At 35.9% G+C, this 21,117-nt stretch overlaps 2 protein-coding genes across 3 annotated transcripts; one reads left to right on the plus strand and one right to left on the minus strand.

Moving 5' to 3' along the window:
• Positions 1–825: 825 nt before the first annotated feature.
• LOC113505562 (vesicle transport protein GOT1B) lies at positions 826–9,952 on the minus strand. Of its 2 annotated transcripts, none has more exons than XM_026888339.1 (6): positions 9,800–9,952; positions 8,397–8,488; positions 7,105–7,283; positions 6,382–6,463; positions 5,326–5,364; positions 826–900 (listed from the first exon to the last, which is right to left on the minus strand). In XM_026888339.1, exons 1-6 carry the CDS (start codon positions 9,822–9,824, stop codon positions 889–891), a joined length of 429 nt encoding a protein of 142 aa, XP_026744140.1. In that variant the 5' UTR covers positions 9,825–9,952; the 3' UTR covers positions 826–888. The 2 variants fall into 2 exon arrangements, with proteins under 2 accessions (XP_026744140.1, XP_026744142.1); XM_026888341.1 differs by having other exon boundaries at positions 5,318–5,364.
• A 5,369-nt stretch (positions 9,953–15,321) lies between these two features.
• On the plus strand, positions 15,322–21,030 carry LOC113505563 (serine protease snake-like). Its single transcript, XM_026888342.1, has 8 exons — positions 15,322–15,439; positions 16,181–16,242; positions 16,679–16,839; positions 17,397–17,509; positions 18,106–18,258; positions 19,329–19,458; positions 20,267–20,398; positions 20,787–21,030. Exons 2-8 carry the CDS (start codon positions 16,188–16,190, stop codon positions 20,952–20,954), a joined length of 912 nt encoding a protein of 303 aa, XP_026744143.1. The 5' UTR covers positions 15,322–15,439; positions 16,181–16,187; the 3' UTR covers positions 20,955–21,030.
• Positions 21,031–21,117: the final 87 nt, after the last annotated feature.

The following is a 21,117-nucleotide window of genomic DNA, read 5'->3' on the forward strand; positions in this document are numbered from 1 at the left end:
TTGTTACTGCTAGTTCAAATTTTTAATTTTATCTTGTTTTATATATATTATAGTGTTGTGATAGACTGACATTTTTCTCGATTCCAAAAGCTAAGGAGCTGATGTTTTGGCGTCACTTGAAAAAACTCAAAAAGTGAGGACTTTGTCTTTATTAGGTACCGTAAAACGGGGTGAATAGAGGGTTTTTTGGGATGGATAGAAACAGAGTTTTTATTAAAATTTGGACGTTTAACTAGACAAAACATAAAGATTATACGCAAACTCACAAGTATTTCATAAAGTAAGTGTGTCTAAGCATTTTAATGTAAGAAAATATTCATGTAACCCCCTAAAAAACACTATTCTCTATTCACCCCTTGAAACTCTATTCACCCCGTTTTATCGTTAATTGATTTTATATCAGCTAACTAAAGAGAGATGTTAGATAATTAGTAAGTAATTATAAGATTTGTATTCAATTTCTTATATTTTAGTACTGTTTTTTTATTCTTTACGCAAAGGTTAAAAAAGTCTTTTTTATATTTATCTAAGGCTCAGCTGTCTGTCCGTTTTTTACCAGGTTGTATCTCAAGAAGCGTGATAGCTAGATAGTAAAGATTTTTACATACTGTTTATTGCTACTGCTATTTCAAACACCCATTTTTTTCTTTCAGTTTTCAGTAATTGATTTCTTAATTGAACTTAGTTATTGCCCAAGCTTGGAAAAGATATTTAAATGGGCTTGAAAAAGCACGTCGAATAAGTTTTTCTATAAGACAATGATCGTTGAATCCTGAAGTAGTTTTACACAGAGCTAAAAATGCTGGTACAAAAAAAAACCACGAGAATTATGTAAAAATATATTTTAATTAAATAAAAAGGAATGTAGCAGAAACCCCATTCTTTGTTTCACGCTTCGTCCTGGGAAAGAAAAGCATTACTATTAAACGATTTCGTTATTGGCGCCCAACACGGGGCAAACAAAAATACAAAATATTACCCCTATAACTATAATGAAATGAACAAAGCTTAAAACAATTAAATATGATTTCTGTAACGAGTCCTAAGTGATTTTTTTTAATTTCATAAATTATACAATTTTGGGCCCCTTCAGACAATCAAAACAATTTGTTTACGTTATTAAATGATGTAACGGTTTACTCACGCGTATTTATCGGGGTAGCCCGACTAGTTTACCGTTACATCATTTAATAATGAATCATTCTCAGACAGTTACTATCAATTTGTTTACGTAGTTAAATTGAGTCAAACCAATTGGGGTATCAGATTAAAATCTAGTCAGTCCGTCGGATAGTTTTCCATTTCTTATCGCATAAACAAAAACTGACTTTGATACAGAAAGTTGGAACCTCGTGTGACGTCACTTATTTGTACACCGACAAGTGACGTCACAAGCAGCCACTTTTATAAATTTTTGTCAAAACTCTTTTTTATACAATATTTTCTTAGAAATCCTACTCATAGACTTATTTTTTATATTTTTATTTTAAATAATTGTTTGGTCAAATAACCTGTATTATGCTTACGACAAAAAATTATATTTGCTAAAATTGGGCTGTTTGGGTCAAAAATTGTGACTGTCTCAGGTAGCCTTTAGGATAACTTTCAGGTATTTCTCATGCAAATAAAACTCTTAATTTACATTAATACTTATATTTTGACAAGATCTTAATAAAAAATAGTAACATTTAGTTCATCGCGGAAGCCCCTAACGGCTTTTATTTGAAAAATACAAATAAATAATATGAGGAAGTACTATATTACAAAAATTTATACATTTTAATAAAAAACATTTCGTTTTTTTTGACTATTTTGCCTGGCCATATTTTTGTTGATTAAATAAACTCAGATTATAAATATAAACATATTTAATATATAAATAAATAGTGTTATAAAGATAATAATTGAATTTCGTCGATGGAAAATATTGTGAAGAAAAATAGATTCACAAATATTGGAAATCTAAAATCACCAACCCGCAGTGAGCTAGCGTGGTGATAATGCTCAAACCTTGCCTTTATGGGAAGAGGCCTGTGCCCAGCAGTGGGATCAATAGGCTAGTTTCGTTTAGGGTTTCAATTTACAATTTTTTTCTTATTCCGTTTTAGTTTCACACACAACCTAGACCTCTTGTGTGTGTACATAAATTATTAAATAAATAAATAATATGCTGTTTTGTAGTTTAAAAGGTATAGTTTCAATATAAAATTAATAATATAATCAAGGTTCACACTTTAATATAAGATAGTTTTTGCATTAAGCCAAAAAACAATTCTTTTTTCCACGTTTTTAAAAACTCACTTTCTTGTTTTTTTGTTGTTTCGGTTGGATTTTACAACTCAATGTTGAGGCACTTCCCGATAGGCTAGCTGGCTAAAATTTTCAGGGCATTCATTTTACAACTATAAAAACGGCTAGACCGATTTTGATAAAATTTGATTGGAGTGACATTTAAAAACGTGGGCTTTTAGATTTTTATATATTATTTGAGTTTATCCATCAACAAAAATAAATTTTTATTTTTTATATACCGCTTGTACTTTAAAAATCAAGTAATTATATATTTAATATAAGTCTTTAGGATTTAGTATTAATGATTATATTAATGGAAAAAATATACAAAATAATTATGGCAGAACTTTCCAAAGATTATTTAAGAATACGCTTTCATACATTTTCGTCTTAAATTGTGTTTCATTTAAGGTTTTTGAGGCCGTATTTCAAATTGTCTAGTATAACAGGCATCTTTTAAAAAAAATACTCCGTCTCACGTCATACTACAGGAGGTAAATATGGCTCCATGAATTTTAAGAACAACTTTTTGACAAGTCGTTAATTTGACAGAAAATGCCTGCGCAACTCAAAATACAATTTTAATCTGTAATTTCTTTACTTCATATTCAAGCTAATCGCTTTGCTAGCAAGGTTATGCTTCAAGTTTTCGGTCAATTTTACGATCCGCGTGTATCTATTATAATGGACAGAAAGAGATAATATGCTTTATAGACAGCGATATCTCTTATACTTAATAGAAAGATGGCCTCGTGAAAACATTTGACAATACGACCTCTTTTGATTTCGTGTATATTTCAAACATACCAGTTTTTATTCGGAACTTTGGTAACTCTAAATACAAGATATATCTTATAAATATTACATATACGTAAATAATAATATCGAACCGGCACGTCGCGGATAATGGGTTTGACGTGGCGACGTCAACCACTCGGCTATCCGTGCTGTCAAAGGATAGATACAGATGATATTTTCAATAGGGATGATGACTGGGTATAAAAAGAAAAAATCTCATTAGTCCCTCAGTAAGATAATTGAAAAGTATGAGACACGTATTTTTTTCCTTTTTCAGAAAAACTAGAATTGACAAGGATTAACTGCTTTAAAGTTTAGGAGAGGGGGCTTGTGACGTAACGATAGAGTAAAATTTATACACAATCGTGACGTCACGCGTAAGTTTCATTCACTGTAATTTGGTCAATTTATGTTTGCGGGACAAATTAAAAAATACGTATCCATTATTATACAAAAAAATACAAGATGGACACTGCAAACAAAATGTCATCATCCCTATTATATACAAATAATACATCGAATAAATTAAAACTTTATTTTGGTGGACTTAACCTCCGGTTGCTTAGTTGTTAAAGCGACTGACACATATACCCAAGAGTTATAGGATCCATTCCCGTCTGAGGCAGTAGATAACTTTTCCTTATTCCTTATGTTTTGAATTCCAAATATTACCCGCTCAGCAGTTCTTTATACTTATCAAAACATAAATTTAAATAAGATTGAAATAAAAACGGGTAGTTTTGAAATACACGTCGAACAAATATTGAAACATATTTCAACTCACACATTCATACCAAACACACACATTTAACATAATTTAAGGAATATTGCCAACGCGAATATGGCTAGGGTGTAATACATTAAAAATTGGCCATACGATTGACCAGTTTCAGTTTCAAAACACTGAAAAAATTATGCGGTGAGTTTATAATTGTATTTCGGTGAATATGAAACCGGTGTATTTCAATTTCACCCGCTATAAATTATGTTAAGTACCACTTTTATAAGTTACTAGCTGTTACCCGCGACTTCGTCCGCGTGGTTAGAAGATACATATAAGTTAGGAATTTTTGAACGGAAGCCCTCGAAGATGAATAATTTTCCCTGTTTTTTCCACATTTTCCATTGTATCTTCGCTCCTATTAGTCGCAGCGTGATGGTATATAGCCTAAAACCTTCCTCGATGAATGGTCTATTTAACACAAAATATTTTTTCAATTTTAACCAGAATTTCCTGAGATTAGCGCGTTCAAACAAACAAACTCTTCAGCTTTATATATTAGTATAGATTTTACCATCTGCAGCCTTACCCGTTGCGAGGCCCCGGGCGGAAGGTCTTAACAAAATGATCCGCGTACTTGCTTTTTAAGCGACTTCAAAACAGGAGGTTCTCAGTTCGATTGTTTGTATATATGTATGTATGTATGTATGTATGTTTGTCCGCGATTATCTCGTTTTAAGATAGTCTTAATTATGAAATAGTTAACTAACTTTATTTGAATTTGCCGTTACAAGTGTTAAATAAACTTCAAAAACTTTAGGGGCGCGAGGCCCCTGCAACAGCGAGGCCCCGGGCGATTGCCCTGTTCGCCACCCCCTAAGGCCGCCACTCGATTTTACTTTTAAACGGTATACCGCAATATAATTTTAACAGTCAACTGTCTTACTCATTTTTCAAACAATTGCGAACAAATCATCTGTACCCACAGCGCTATGTGTGCGTGCAATTGTGTATTATGGAAGCTTTAATTAGTGTGACAGTGACACACAAATGAAAACTGTGTTAGTACACAACGTCACTGTAGTTACAAGGGTTACCCACAGATGGCGCTGTACGCTGAGATGAATTGATACTTCAATCTTTTTATATATAAAAAGAATTGCTGTTCGTTATTCTCGCTAAAACTCGAGAACGGCTGAACCGATTTCGCTTATTTTAGTCATAAAATATTCGTGAAAGTCCAGGGAAGGTTTAAATGGTGATGAAATATGGAAACTTTGAATACTTGTCTGCACTTTTATCATCGTAAAGTTAAGTGGTACGTAGTTCGCCGGGACAGCTAGTCTAACTTATAAAAGTGGTAACTACCATAATATATGGTACTTTCAGCTACTTAAATGAGTCACGAATCGTATGTATGAGATGTATGATCGTTACAAACACTCGACACTCACATTTGTATAGTTTTTACACTATATTTATATATAAAATGTCCATTATACGCACTATCATACCATATTCCGACCGTTGTCGCCCGCTATCCTGTCCACAACCTGTAAAAGAAACATAATTAGTATGTAAAATAAGGTTTTAAGAAAAGTTTTTAAGTTGGGATGAATAAATTAAAGGAGTCTGCCCACTACACCATGTCACGTGTCACGTCCGGCAAAAAAATATTCTCTATATTAAAAAGGCGACGATGCTGGTCGGTAACGGCACGGGCATGGTCGCATACTTTTTAATACAGAGAATATTTTTTTGCCGGACACGTTCATAGCACGATCATGGTATGGTACGGTGTAGTGAGCAGTGGCCTTAATGTAGCGACTTTTCAATCAAAGGGTATCTTCATGGTAAGAGACTCGGTCCTTTTTAAAGGTATGCACTGGGACACAGGTCCAACCTGCAGAGGCCTTGTTGAGAACTTTAATCTAAAATGTGATGAAACATCTTCCTGTGACAGCTAGCGACTTTTCAATTAAGGGGTATCTTCATGGGACGAGACCCGTTCGTTTTTAAAGGCGTGCACGGGGACACAAGTCCAACATGTAGAGGCCTTGTTGAGAACTTTAATCTACAATGTGATGGGGTATCTACCAGGGGCCATCCAACCCTGAACTATATTATATACAAGTAGTGAAATAGCTTAGTTTATTAAATGTCTGATTATCATTTAGAAAGTTAGGCAAGAGTCTAGCTCTTGATTTAAAGATGCAATAAGGTTCAAAAGGATTTCAGATCAATCAGCCTTTTCAATACAAGTCATATGATATTAACTAGTTGGTCTCATTAGTTATAGTTTGCTTAATACAATTAAATGATACAACGGTTTACTCACGCGTATTTATCGGGATCGCCCGACTAGTTTCGGTGCCAACCGGAGTCCTTAATCATGAGCTGACGCGGCGAGGTAGCAAAACTAGTCGGGCAATACCGATAGATGCATGAGTTATTCGTAGCAGGAGATTGTAGTCTACACGGTATGTCCTCCGGTAACAGGACCTCTAGCTTTAGATTCTCGTTCTTAATGTTATATTTTACAAGAGTCGTATTAATTATAGTTTGCTTACCCCTCGTATGATAGGCAGGCTCAACAAGGACCCCAGGACAGGCACCATTCGAAGGAAGTTGATAGCGGCCGGCAGGAAACCTCTGTGGATGTTAAATATAAAAATTAATGAATTAATTAGTATTAATATGACAGTTAGTAGTAGAACACCGAAAATAAGGCCAAAAATAGGTCGGTATTCGAATTTCAATAACTCAATTTAGAAAAAAAAAAACGACTCCCGCACTAAGGAATTTAATCCTTGTATCGCGGGGTGTTTCATAAACATTCAAGTCACATGCACAAAGACACATGTATTAGACTTAATAGATATTATGTATGGTAGTAATGGACGTCGTTCGTTAATGTTGAAAAAAAGGTTGCATATTTCAAAAGGGAACGTAAAGGCATCAAACCAACTGTGAGCGAAGTGTCGTGGGTTCGATCCCTGTTTGGGTCAAGCATTTGTATATTACATATACATTTATGCAAGATTTTGTATGCGACTTAAAAGTTCGTAAAACTCGCGTCACAATAATTAAAATCCTTAGTCCAGAAGTAAGAAAAAAATAAATAATTGTCAAACAGATTGTCACAGTATATGGCTGTATGGACTTAGATACCCTTGCCATTCTGAAGGACAAATAAAAAAAATTGACTCTGTAGGATGGTGACAATAAATTTATTAATGAATAATAAATGATTTGATTAAAAGTAAGATAATTTATCTTAAACTATAACATACCTGAACAGTAATAAAAACCCGTATATTTCAGCGATCATGCCAATCATAGGCCATCCAAGCAACACTATGCTTATGCCACCAAAGAAAGCCACGGATGCCTTGATTTTATGCCGTTGAAAAAAGAAGAAAAACGTCCTCTGTAGACCTATGACGCAGGCTAAACCGCTTATGAAAAGTATCTGGAAATGAAATTAAGATAATATAATAAAAGGAAAAATCTGTTGTGTCTGTCATTTAGATAATTAAAAATGTTAGATAGGTTATTTTTTACTGGTTTCTTAGGTTTACGCGAATGTTAGACATTGAAATGAAACTACTTTTCGCGGTTTAATGTTTGATTTTAGTTTCCGACGTTTCGACACCTTTGCAGGTATCATGGTCACGGGCAGACTGAGATGGTGTTCGTCTTGACAGAAGATGTTGCTCGTTCTACCTTCATATTTTAACGACCACAAATAATTATTTAAAACAAAAACTAAATAATTAAACAAAACTGGTGCTTAGGAGAAACTCGTGACGCCGCGACTTCGTAAAATTTATACCCAGAAGTGACGTCGTGCGTAAGTTCATTTCACTGTAGTTTTATCAATATATGTTTGCGGAAAAATACGTCAAAAAATAATCCATTATTATGTATTAAAATGTAAGACAAAATCATCAACATTCTGTATGAATTTGTAGTACTTATAAGGATTCTATAAAAATGTTTTTTCATAAATAAACAATATTTATCTTTAAGGCTCTGCTGTCTGTCTGTTACAGCCAGGTGTATTTATTTCATGAAAAATACATAGCTAAAGTTGAAATGTTCACAAATTTTATATTTCCTCTGATGTGGTAGCAATCTATTTGTACAGAACCCTTAGTATCACGACTAACTTGCACTCAACTGGACTTTTATTTGAGAATTTGCTTTACTATTGCTTTCTTAAAGAATATCATAATTATATATAATAATATAATATTGGACAACAATCACACAACGCCATCCAGTCTCAAATTAAGCAGAGCTTGTGTTATGAGTACTAGACAACTGATAAACATACTTATATAGTTCTAAATACATACATAATATAGATAAATTACACCCAGACACAGAACAAATGATCGTGCTCATCACACAAACATTTGTCATGGGTAGGAATCGAACCCACGACCTCCGGTATAGCAGTCAGGGTCACTAACCACTAAACCGACAGGCCAGTCAAAATTCTACAGATAATATGTTTAAAACTTTATGCCTATACTGAAAACCTGTTTCAACAAGTAATGCTTAACCTGTCAATACTTACATTTCCTATGGCCAGCAGACCCTTATCAAATAACAGAAGCACACCCAGAAACAGGAAGGTCATGCCAAAGCCGGCGAGACCTACCCCGATTTCTGTAATAAAACATTACATATTAAATAAACAATAGATTTAAAAGTCTAAAACCGTCAATTTTAAATGTCACTCATTTCAAATTCTATCAAAATCGGTACAGCCATTTTTATAGTTTTAGATTGCACTGTCATCAGGTTTGAAGCTACCCTGAAATTTTCAGCCTGCTCGCTTATCGGGAAGTGCCTTAAAATGGAGTTGCAAAAATCCAACCGGAACAACAAACAAACAAGAAAGCGAGTTGACAAAAACGTGGGGAAAAAGCAACTCCCGCACTAAGAAAGTTAATCCTTGTGTCATGAGGGTTTCACTATCATACAAGTCTCATGCACAAAGTCACCTAATTAGGTTGGTTATCATCTAGACATATGCTTTTTTATAATCTCTTTTGGACTTTCCTTGAATAATAAGACTTCATTTCCAATGCCCTGGACTTTATACCACAATAGAATAGAATTAGAGGAACATGCTTAAAATTTGCATACTTATTAGAAGTACACAAAAATACTGCTTGTAATAAACTCAGTACTTAGTTTGATACATTAATTAATCATAATTTTACCACATCAGTTTTATTTGTTGTTACCAAAACCATTTAACCATTATAATATAATATATCCTGGGACAACTCACACACGGTTATCTGATCCCAAGCTAAGCAGAGCTTGTGTTATGGTAACCAGACAACTGATAAACTTACTTATATATTTCTAAATACATACATATTATAGTTAAATTACAACCAGACACCAGAACAAATGATCTCATCACACAAGATTTGTCCTGGGCAGGAATCATTCAAGAGTATCAAGTCAAATAACTCATCAAAACATGCTGAGCCATATTATTGTTTATGTTTTTATTAATATTAATAGTTCTTAGCTCCAGTTTAATACTTAAAACTATGCATTAATAGGAATAGATATGTCATTAAGTTAAAAGTTCAAAGAAAACAAATAAAAAGTAATGGTATTATACTTTTAAATATTGTTTTAACAAAACTATGTATATCTAAGTTGTGTTTGAAATGTTAATGTCAATTATTGTCAATTTACTTAATCGTTCTGTCGATTTGAACTATTATCAGTTAAAGTTAGGAAAAAATTGGAAAATCTATTACTTCTAAAAAGTGTGAAGGATAAAAGATTGTGAAATGAATAATTGTTTCTATTCTTTATTGCAATCTCATTCACAGACTAGGGAAATTGCCATACAGCTTATTATACTAATAAGATGTAAAATATTTATTTTGTTGATAAGGCAAAAGCAACTCAGAGAACTGCCCACCATGACATAAAAATAACAAAACTTACTCTGCGTATCTGTTATCTCGATCATTTTGTATTTTTATTAACTATTAATAAATATTTGGAACTATATTATCGCTTTGATTAATGTTAAAACATATTTTTTAACAATTCATAACCTCGACCACGTCATTTTATCGAACATCATAATGTCATTGTGACAGCTGACAACATCAGTATTTTTAAGTGAATGAATTGCCAGCTGTAAAATAAAAATAATTTATTGATTTTTATTACATTGGAATTTCAACATAAGTACAATTTTCGTAATTGTTTCAAATTAGCAAAGAGTACGTTAGCAATCAAATGCTTTCATAGATTATAAGAAGCTATTATACATTATTTAGTAGGGCTGTTTCACAACTTCTCTTGTTTATGACAAGCAAAAAATTTTAATCGTTTATAAAGCTTATTTAACAATTTTTAAACATAACTTCACCAAAAAGTATATGATGTGACATCACAAAAGTATAAAACTACAAGATTTTATTTTCCCAACTGTTGGGGTCGGCTTTCAGTCTGACCTGATTCAGCTAAGTACTAGTGTTTTACAAGAAGCGACTGCCTATTTGAACTCCTCAACCCATGTTACGTGGGCAAAACGATACGGGCCCTTAGTTAGACTGATAACTAAGGGGTATCGTGTTGTCCAGGTTACAATTTGATTACTAAGTTTGAAAAAATCCTTCCAATTTGGAATTATTGAAACTTATCCTAAATCCTATAATTATTGGCTATTAAACCTAATCGTGTGTCAAAATAATGTTGCCAATGTAGCGCGGTTGTATAGTATTAATAATGCGAAACGGAGTCCACAAGCACTCCTAGTCATCTATACTTCTATACTAATATATATATAGTTGAAGAGTTTGTTTGTTTGAACGCGCTAATCTGGAAAATATTTTTAATTTTATGTTGAATAGCCCATTCATTGAGGAAGGTTTTAGGCTATATACCATCACGCTGCGACTAAGAGGAGCGAAGATACCATGAAAAATGTGGAAAAAACTGGGAAAATTATTCATCTTCGATGGCTTTCGTTCAGAAATTTCTAACTTATTTATTCTAACCACGCAGACGAAGTCGCGGGTAACAGTTAGTGTTAGAATACAACAGAAACAAGTGGTTTATCAGCAAACCTGTTAGGTTACGGTAAATTTTATAAGTCACGTTAATTTACATTTAGGCAGGATTTTTTGGTAGTAACATTTGCAAAACATGATAAATATAAAGACCTTTCAGATTAACTTTAAAAAGATTTTTGACGACTTTATCTGCAATTTAATTTGTAACTAATCATGCTAATATTATAAACGCGAAACTTGTAGATATGTAATGTAATTTATAGGACCAAATTACATTAAAATAAAATGAGAATCAACAAAATCAGTTCATCCAGTCCGAAGTTCTGACTTAATAGATATACCTATAAAAAAAACGGACGAATTGTGAGCCTCGTCCTTTTTTAACACATTTGAAAACTAATACCAAATAACAGGTCGCGGTGAGACCCTGTCCATTGACAATTAAACTTACTTAATTATCATCATCCTAGCCTTTTCCAATTATGCTAGGGTCGGCTTCTAGCCTAACTGGATGCAGCTAAGTACCAGTGTTTTACAAGGAGCGACTGCTTATCTGACCTCCTCAACCCAGTTACCTGGGCAACACGATACCCCTTACTTCGACAAGTTGTCAGACTTTCTAGCTTCCGACTACCCGTAGCAACTGTCTTAGATGTATGAATCAACTTACTTAAATAATAAAAAAGAGCATTTTTATTGACAGTTCTTAATTGAATCCTCATTACTTTGAGATCGCTATCTTGCTCAAACACGCGTCTTAATTCTAATTGAACGTTTAAATCTTACGATTATGTTGGAATGATATCGCAAAAGATCGTGTGAGACGGCTTAACTTACCGAATACAATTTATAATCGGCTCTAGCCAGTGTGACTTAAGCAGGCGAAGCACTCGACTGGCCTTCAAAGCTTCAATATTTAAAAATGAATATAAAATATTCTTATTTAAATCCGTTTGGTTTAGCTATTTGTTTAATTGTAACGTACAATTTTGTTATCTGTGAATTACCTGAAGGTAAGTTTATTTAATTTATATTAGAGATTATTTTAAAGTAAGGACGGTTTACTCACGCGTATTTATCGGGATCGCCCGACTTATTTCGAACCCAATTAGAGACCTTAATCATGACCAAAGGAGGCGCTAAACTAGCCGTTCTATCTCGATAAATACGCGTGAGTAAACTGTTGCATTATTTACAATTTTAGAGAATTTCTTGACCGGTTTCTCACGCGGCAGTTATTGTTTCAAGATACCAGATGTTGGACATACTCGTGTTAGGGCAGAAGTGTTTGCGACCACACAGAGGCACTCTGACTTTGACTTCGACTTACAATATTGACGACCTCCGTGGTCGAATTTCAAGGTGTCGCTAGCTCTGAGGTCCCGGGTTCGATCCCCGGTCGGGTCAATGTAAAAATTCACATTTTCTACATTATCTCTTGTCTGGGTGTTTGTGGTACCTTCGTTGTATCTGAATTCCATAATAAAAGCTTGCTTCAGCAATTTACTTTGGGTTCAGAACAATGTATGTGATGTTGTCCACATTTATTTATTTATTATAGTCGAAAAGTCTTTGGGTGTTTTAAAATCGAACTAGGGTAACCTTGACTGAGGTCTCACCACTAGGCTATCGCAGGATCTCTATTTTATATTATCATATTATGAAGTAGTTTGTGAATTTCTTGGTCATGTGGGTTTTTGTAGGGGGTTTTTACAATGATTATGAATCGTTATTATAAAAATCTTGAAGTGTTCTCATAATAATGAGTAAATGAGTACCTCGGGTTTAACCGAGTTTTTAGTTTCAATATCTAGTTAAACCTTTTTTGTAATAGTTATCTATTGGGCAAAATACTAAATCATCATCAGTAGCTATGACACGGTCTGTTTGTGGATGGGTCCCCATATACATCTTAACGAACCCCTCCGTGTTTCGGAAGGCACGTTAAATTGTGGGTGCCGGCCGTTATTCATACATCTTTGACAATGGGCAGAAGTTAGAAAGTCTGACAATCAGTGTAAGGGCTATCCAGGTGTTGTCCAGGTAGCTGTGTTGAGGAGATCAGATAGGCAGTCGCTCCTTGTAAAACACTGGTAGGTACTTAGCTGCATGCGGTTAAAGTAGAAGCCGATCCCAGACAATTTTTATCCTTAATACTGATTTTCGTAACTGACTTTCTTTTCTACGGACTCGTGAGAATTCTTTCGTTGTTAATTTTGTATAGATTCGTATAATCATCATCGGCCTAGCCTTTTCCCAACTATTTTGGGGTCGGCTACCAGTCCAACCGGATTCAGCTAAGTATATATGCTATGTATAGATTCGTATAAGCCGAAATAAATAATGTTTGATTCAAAATTTCGATTTACCGTGTGGAGGCCGACGTGTAAAGAGCGTCGACTTCGGCGTGTAAAATTTAGATTTACCTAAAATTTAAATATTCACCTTATTTTTTGCAAAATCTATCAGAATGAGCGAAACTGTTGAATATGCAGAAAGGCACGAACAAGAAAAATTATCAAGTGCGCTATAAAAACATTAGTGAAAAAAAAAATCTATTCTTTTTTCTTTTGACTTTTAAAACCGTGTTTAGATTCCCACGTTTTTAAACCCTCACTTTCTTGTTTGTATGTTTGTTCGCGTTCCGGTTGGTTTTTTGTAACTCAATTTTGAGGCACTTCCCGATAAGCTAGCAGGCTGAAATTTTCAGGGTAGCTTCAAACCCGATGACAATGCAAGTTACAACTGCAAGGCTTTTGATTAAATTTGAATGGAGTGACACTTAAAAACGTGGGTATTTAGAATTGTATAATTTTAAAATTTTATTATTATTTTAGCTCTGACGAAAGTCGCCGAAAACATAACTTGTTGACAGCCAAGCAGGGCTTGTAAACATTATACAAACAATGTTTTAATTTGAATGAAACAAAGTGTTTTATCAAAAACATACCGTCACTAATATATTTTTTGTAAATCTTTTCATAGTTATTGAAATTACAATCCTAGTACTTATGTTTTGTTTTAAGTACATGAGTTATTTAAAAAAAACGAGTTATTTCGATGTGATTTACATATGTGTGTACTTACCTAATGATAATTATTATTTAAAAAAACTCTGGTTTTTTACGTACATAAAACATATTTCAGTGGTAATATATTTTTTAAGACCCCTTTCTTCGTCAACAAACTGTTAATAATTAAAAAGTATGTATTTTGAAAATTAAATAAACAAATTTGATAATTTTTACAATGTTTTTTTTTTATAGACGCATTGAACTAAATTTTGAGACAAAAAAACACACCGGAATACTTGCTGATCCCCGTGAGCTTAACTGCTTCAAAATCTCGATGAAAACCATCCTATGCGGACCCTGAACTTAGTTTTAATGAAAACTATAACTATAAATCTTTACGATTTTGAATTTTTATCAACCTTTTTCTTTATGTTTCAGGGTCAGAATGTGTTTCCGAAGAAGGCATGTTAGGCAAGTGTGTCAGCATAAAGAAGTGTATGCAGGTGGTGAAGGATCTAAAGGATAAGAACCGGCCACAGGTAAATCTATACTAATATATAAAGCTGAAGAGTTTCTTTGTGTGTTTGCTTGAACGCGCTAATCTCAGGAACTACTGTTTTAAATTGAAGAATGATTGTGTTGAATAGACCATTCACCGAGGAAGGTTTTAGGCTATAACCACCACGCTGCGAATAATAGGAGCGAAGATACAAGGGAAAATGTGGAAAAAACGGGGAAAAATATTCATCTTCGAGGGCTTCCGTTCAAAAATTCCTAACTTATATCTTCAAACCACGCGGTCGAAGTCGCGGGCAACAGCTAGCAAGATATAGCTTAAGATAAGCTTCCGATTTTGACACTACGTTATGTAAATCCTTCCAGCAGTTTAGGAGATTCATATCTCCCTCTCGGCGGGGGACCACATTCGGTGCTATGGATGTGGTCCCAATACGAGGCGAGGAGGGCGACGCTCTTTACACGTCGGCCTCCACACAACACGAGAAAGTGGCCCACCAGTGGGCTCACACTACTGGCCGGTGGAAGCCCGCGGTCGGTATATGAAGGATTGCAACGCATTGCCATACACCGACACATAAACGCGGATGACGTAGCACGGCAGTTCGGGTTTAGTCAGTTAGAGTCTGACACTACCCATTTCCTTCCGCGAGGGAGTGAGTGTCCATAAGGATTCTCCCGCCTTAACAAAGGAGATTCCTATATCCGAGATACGCGTCAAAAACATCTGCATGTTTTGAAATGAAACTACTTTTACGGATGTTATCGCGGTTTAATTTTAGATTTTAGTTCCCGACGTTTCGAAACCTTTGCAGGTATCATGGTCACGGGCAGACAATCTAAAATTAAACCGCGATAAAATCCGTAAAAGTAGTTTCATTTCAATGTCTAACATTCGCGTAAACCCAAGAAACCACTATAGATTTTGTCTTATTTTATTTCAATTTTTATTATGTTTTACAGGTATGTTCGTACAAAAATCAGATCCCAATTATCTGCTGTACGGACTGCGATTTGATTAATGATACAAAGTAAGTAAAATATAAAAACACGTTGTTTTTATTAAGCCCACTGTGTCCCAATTCTGGGCCAAGGCCTCCCCCAAATCCTTCCACGATAGACTTCTGATTTGGTTGTGCCCCAAAACAAGAAATACTTTAATTAAAGATCGAGGTAAAGCAATGGTTGTTACGGCCCCAAATTTGTCACCCAAGAAATTCTATTTTTTTTATTATTCATTTATTTTTATTTGTTAAATATACAATTACAATATGAAGTGCTATACAAAACCGGTTTATCGGTTCTACTGATCCACTGCTCTGCTTGTCTACGCATTTGTATGGAACAAACGCGACGACGATTCGTTTCGTTATGATTTCGTTATGAATTATTACATTGTCTACCAACTTGCGATAACGATGACGATTGACCACGTGATTTAACGCGGCTTATGTCAATCCCATACAGTTGAGTCTTGTCGAACTTCGTTATCGTTTTTAAATTGTTACTTTGTCTAAGCCCCCTGAGCGGTTTTTATTATTAAACCAGAAAAAAAAAACTAGATGTCGTCCGGGGGGCTGCCCGCTAATAACAGAAAACGATCCCACGGGAACATAAAATGAGAATAAAAGCTAAAACCTCCGGTTATAAACTATCTGTGTATCAAGTTTCGTCTAAATCCATCTAGTGGTTTTTGCGTAAAAGTGGAACGAACATCCATACATACAAACTTACACGTTTACAATTTTAGTAGGATATATTTTTTTTTTCAGCTCGGTGATGGTAGATAGATTTGGACTCCATTACTTTAAATCCCACCAAAAAGCAGAAGACAGTAAGTTTCTTAACCAAATAAGACTTATAGAGCAATATCTATCTGACCCGGCAAAAGATTTTTGCCATGGTGCAGAAAAAACCTTATACACAAATGAAAAAAAAGCTCTAAGGCTCCCAAGGCAGACGGACCGCACTCGTCTGTCTGTGGTAGTACCGAACGAATTGAGCGATATCAATTTAAATTCTGTAGTATAGGTCAATAGACATGTTTGTTAAATCGGTCCTCGTTGAAAAGTTCTGGGGGTTAAGAGTTTATAATCAGGAGATTTTTTATTTTTTCTACACTCACTTTTCTTGTTTGTCGTTCCGGTTTGATTTTTGTAACTCAATTTTGAGGCACTTCGCGATAAGCTAGCAGGCTGAAATTTTCAGGGTTGAAAAAAAATACTTTGGTAAGTACTTAGATTTTTTAAATCATTTTTTTCCTTTCCCAGAATGCATAGAATACGTAATAGATGAGCAGTACCCTTGTCAGCTCCAGGGTGGGATGCAACGGTATCTGGATGATGACAGGAACTGCTATGCGTACACGCCAACCGCAGTGCTCACTGTAGCTGGGGGCATGGATGCGGGCAGAGGGCAGTACCCTCATATGGTAAGATATTGAAACTAATACGGCAACCTTAAGCGTCGTTAAATGAAGAGGAATCAACAAAATCGGTTCATCTAATGCGAAGTTCCGAGGTAACAAAAACAGAAACCGACGAATTGAGACCTTCCTCCTTTTGGAAGTAGATCGAAAATTATAAAGAAATAAATAATAATAATAAATCGGACAACATCACATACATTGTTCTGAACCCAAAGTAAGTTGCTAAAGCACTTGTGTTATGGAATTCAGATACAACGAAGGTACCACAAACACCCAGACCCGAGACAATGTACAAATGTGAATTTTTACATTGACCCGACCGGGGATCGAACCCGGGACCTCAGAGCTAGCGACACCTTGAAACCGGTGCGTACGCCACTCGACCACGGAGGTCGTCAAACAACGAAAACTAATAGAGTAAGAGCCCGTGGTTCCAAAGCCACCGTGACCCAAATTCCATAATCGACCATTGTTCTTACCTATGTTGGGAGCATCCGCTGACAAACTTGGTCTGGCGTCCACGGGCTCTTAGAACATAATTCTTCTTACACTCATTACAGACTCTCCTAGGCTATGGTGATGACATGGAGTCAGCTCAGTGGCTCTGCGGTGGCTCCCTCATCAGCCACAGATATATTCTCACGGCAGCACACTGCCTCCACAGCGAAACTTCGTGAGTCTTTATATTATATCAGTCTGAACCGATCGTCGAGCAGGACCTCGTGGCGAATATACAATTTTACAAGTTGAAAAATCACAGGTTAAGCTACGAGTCCGTTCATAAGAGTTCATGAGATGACTGTATTTCGTAAGGCACGTTTAATTGTGGGTAACGGTTGTTATCAACACATCTTTGACAGTCGTTACAGGTAGTCAGAAGCTAAAACTTCTGACAACCAGTCTGCGTATTGCCCAGATAACTTGGATTTGGTGGTCAGATAGGCCGAATGCATGCTAATATACCGGTACCTAGCTGCTTCCGATTAGACTGGAAGCTGGCCTTTAACAACTGTCAAAGATGTATGAATAACAGCCGGGACCTACAATTCAAGATGTCTTCCGAAAAACAGAGGAACTCATTATGACGTCTGTCATCCATCAACGGACTGACCGTGTCAAGTACAGCTTAATCTGTGATCGATCAAGTTGTGCAATTGTAGTTTAGCCATAATCTCCTTATCGGCTGTCCGCAATGTGCAATTTCTTAATTAATTTAAATCCTTTTTTCTAATTACTTAAAGAATTAAATTTTTAATTATTTCTTTACAGGGGTCCATTAAAATTTATAGCTTTAGGCATCCTAAAACGGTCTGATCAAGAGAACCTCTGGCACAAATACAACGTGAGGAAGAGCATCCCCTACCCGGAATACAAGCCACCTTCCAAATACCATGATATAGCTTTAGTGGAGTCTGATAAATGGTGAGTCTAGTGTTAGAGACGGGGATCGAACCAGTTCCTACCCTGTGGTTATCGACGCCTATCTGTGAACTTGTTCCACATTTCTTACTCCTCCTTTTTAATATTTATGATTAATTTCGTTGCGGGTTCCAAGGCAGTTAATTGTTCCCCCTGGGACACACCGAACTTATGTGTTTCGGTGGTTTTCGATGGTTTTATTGTAGATCCTTGCTTACAAGAGTTGCAATGACGAGCATTTGCGGGCTAGTCAAAACAAAAATAAATATTCAATCTTGTCCGCGTCGACCTGTTCGGCACACCTGTCCGCCTTCTCAGGGCGGAAAATGTCCATGAGAATTTCCTAAGGTAAAAAAGGTATGGTAAGGTAATGTTGCAAGGCTTTAAGATTGTACAATTAATAATACACTAGCTGTTATCCGCGACTTCTTGTGGTTAGAAGATATAATATATAAGTTATGCCTGCCCTGTTTTTTCCACATTTTCCATTGTATCTTCGCTCCTATTAGTCGCAGCGTGTTGGTATATAGCCATCGATCGAACCTCGATGAATGGTCTATTCAACACAAAAATTGAAAATTTCACAAGGATTTTTTAATTTTAACCAGTAGTTCCTGAGATTAGCGCGTTCAAACAAAAAAACAAACTCTTCAGCTTTATATATTAGTATAGAGTTATAGAGTATTGTTTTTGATAGTTAACGAGTGCATGTTCCTTTCAACCTATATAATTGTTTTATTTCAATGAGTACCTAGTAACCTATGACATTTCTCTATATATTGGATAACAATTAACTAGAATACTACATTTTTTTTTAATAAATTAATAAATGCGGACAACATCACATACATTGTTCTGAACCCAAAGTAAGTTGCTAAAGCACTTGTGTTACGGAATTCAGATACAACGAAGGTACCACAAACCGGTGCATACGCCACTCTATACCAACCAATTGTATAACGGTCGTTGTATATATATGTGTATTTATCAATTGCCTAGTACTCAGAAAACAAACTTCGTTAAGTCTGACACTAAAATGGCGTTGTGTAAATATAATTTGCTCTTCTTTCCAGGATAAAATTCAACCACCACATCCTACCAGCCTGTCTGAACACAGACGATACTGCAGAACATTCCATCGCCTTCGGAACTGGTTGGGGCACCACGGGCCATCGGAAGAGTCTAGCTGATAACTTGCAAACTGTAAGCATAAGCATTCCATGATCAGATACGTCATCATCATCATCTAAATTAATAGTAACTATTGTTAAGCTGTTTTTTTTACACGACTCCCGCACTAAGTAATTAAATCCTTGTGTCTTGGGGGCTTCCACAAACATATAAATCACGTGCACAACAACACCCAGACTCAGAACAAGCATTAGTGGATCACACTAATGCTTGCTTTACGCGGGGATCGAACTCGCGACATGTCGCGCTCAGTGGGTTTGGCGTGCTGACCTGAACCACTCGGCTATCCGTGCAGTCGAATTTCATGTTCATTTTTAAATGATCCATTTGGCTCGCGACCCTGTTAAAGCGTCAGCTCATGATTAAGGACACGATTTGAGTCGGAAACTAGTCGGGCGATCCCGATAAATACGCGTGAGTACAAATACACGGTGGAGTGATGATCTGTGCAAGACGGCTGGTAAGAGCTGGATGCGAGCAGATAGCCGCGTGGTTGAGGTCACCACACCAAACCCACTGTGCGCGACGTGTCGCGGGTTCGAACCCCGCGTAGGACAAGCTTTTGTGTGATCTACTAATGCTTGTCCTGTCTAGGTGTCTTTGTGCATGTTACTTGAATACTTGAGAAACTCCCTGCGACACTAGGATTAAATTCCCTAATGCGGGAGTCGTTTAAAAGAATGGGCTGATAATGATGATGGCAACATTGCATCACGTTTTTTCTCTTTTAAGCTTTTATTTCCTACTCTTCTTCCAAACCTCTTTGCTCAGATTTTTCTCCCGCATTTATTAATTACCCATTATTCCCTTTCCATTCTAGGTAGTCCTAAGCATGTACACAGAGGCAGAATGTTATACATATTACCCGGAGCACAGGAACCTGGTGGACGGCTACAATCACACCACACAGATGTGTTACGGGGATATGGACGGTATTAATGATACCTGTGAGGTGAGATATCACTTAGTCATCAACCATTTTTCTGAATTTCAGCATCAGGCTTTTGAATTGACTGAAACTTGAAACCCACTTCTGTACACTTCTTCTTCTTCTTACATCTGACAGACGCCTGAAACAAGGAGGAACTCGTTATGACATATATGGTCACCCATCCATCGACCGACCGTATCAAGCGTAGCTTAACCAGTGATCGATACACTTGTGCAATTACAGCTTAGCCATGAGCTCCTCAGAAAAAAAGATGAAATACTATTTCTTATTCCAAAGTAAAACACTAGCTAGGTACTAGGTACTTAGCTGAATCCGGTTAGACTGGAAACCGAACCCAACATAGTAGGGAAAAGGCTAGGCCGACGATAATGATGATTTTCTTTTCCAGGGTGACAGCGGGGGTCCATTACAAGTCCACTCGCATCTTTCGTCATGCATGTATACTCTGATCGGAGTGACGTCATACGGAAGACCATGTGGTGTCGCTGGTGGGTCGGGGATCTACACCAGAGTCTCCGCCTATATATCCTGGATCGAAAAAATCGTGTGGCCATAGAAAGACCGAGGAAACTTGGCAGAAATTGAAAAATAACTAGAGGATATAAGTAAAAATAACTAAAAAAAATCTGTGACTTTAGTAAAATATAACTAATAAAATACAAAAAATATATTGGAAAAATTGATCCATTGACTGGATTTGAACCTGGGACTTCTGATTG

The sequence above is a fragment of the Trichoplusia ni genome, chromosome 26, assembly GCF_003590095.1.
Source record: "Trichoplusia ni isolate ovarian cell line Hi5 chromosome 26, tn1, whole genome shotgun sequence".
NCBI classification, from domain to species: domain Eukaryota; kingdom Metazoa; phylum Arthropoda; class Insecta; order Lepidoptera; family Noctuidae; genus Trichoplusia; species Trichoplusia ni.

Bases quoted from the DNA above. Each gene is read 5' to 3' on its own strand.
- LOC113505563 (XM_026888342.1), top strand. From the start codon at position 16,188: ATGGTAGATAGATTTGGACTCCATTACTTTAAATCCCACCAAAAAGCA. The intron at 18,259-19,328 runs GTGAGTCTAGTG...TCTTCTTTCCAG, and splicing joins TTAGTGGAGTCTGATAAATG to GATAAAATTCAACCACCACA. The intron at 19,459-20,266 runs GTAAGCATAAGC...TTTCCATTCTAG, and splicing joins TAGCTGATAACTTGCAAACT to GTAGTCCTAAGCATGTACAC.
- LOC113505562 (XM_026888339.1), bottom strand. From the start codon at position 9,824: ATGATCGAGATAACAGATACGCAGA. The intron at 8,489-9,799 runs GTAAGTTTTGTT...GTTTTATTACAG, and splicing joins CGAGATAACAGATACGCAGA to AAATCGGGGTAGGTCTCGCC. The intron at 5,365-6,381 runs GTAAGCAAACTA...TTTCTTTTACAG, and splicing joins GCCTGCCTATCATACGAGGG to GTTGTGGACAGGATAGCGGG.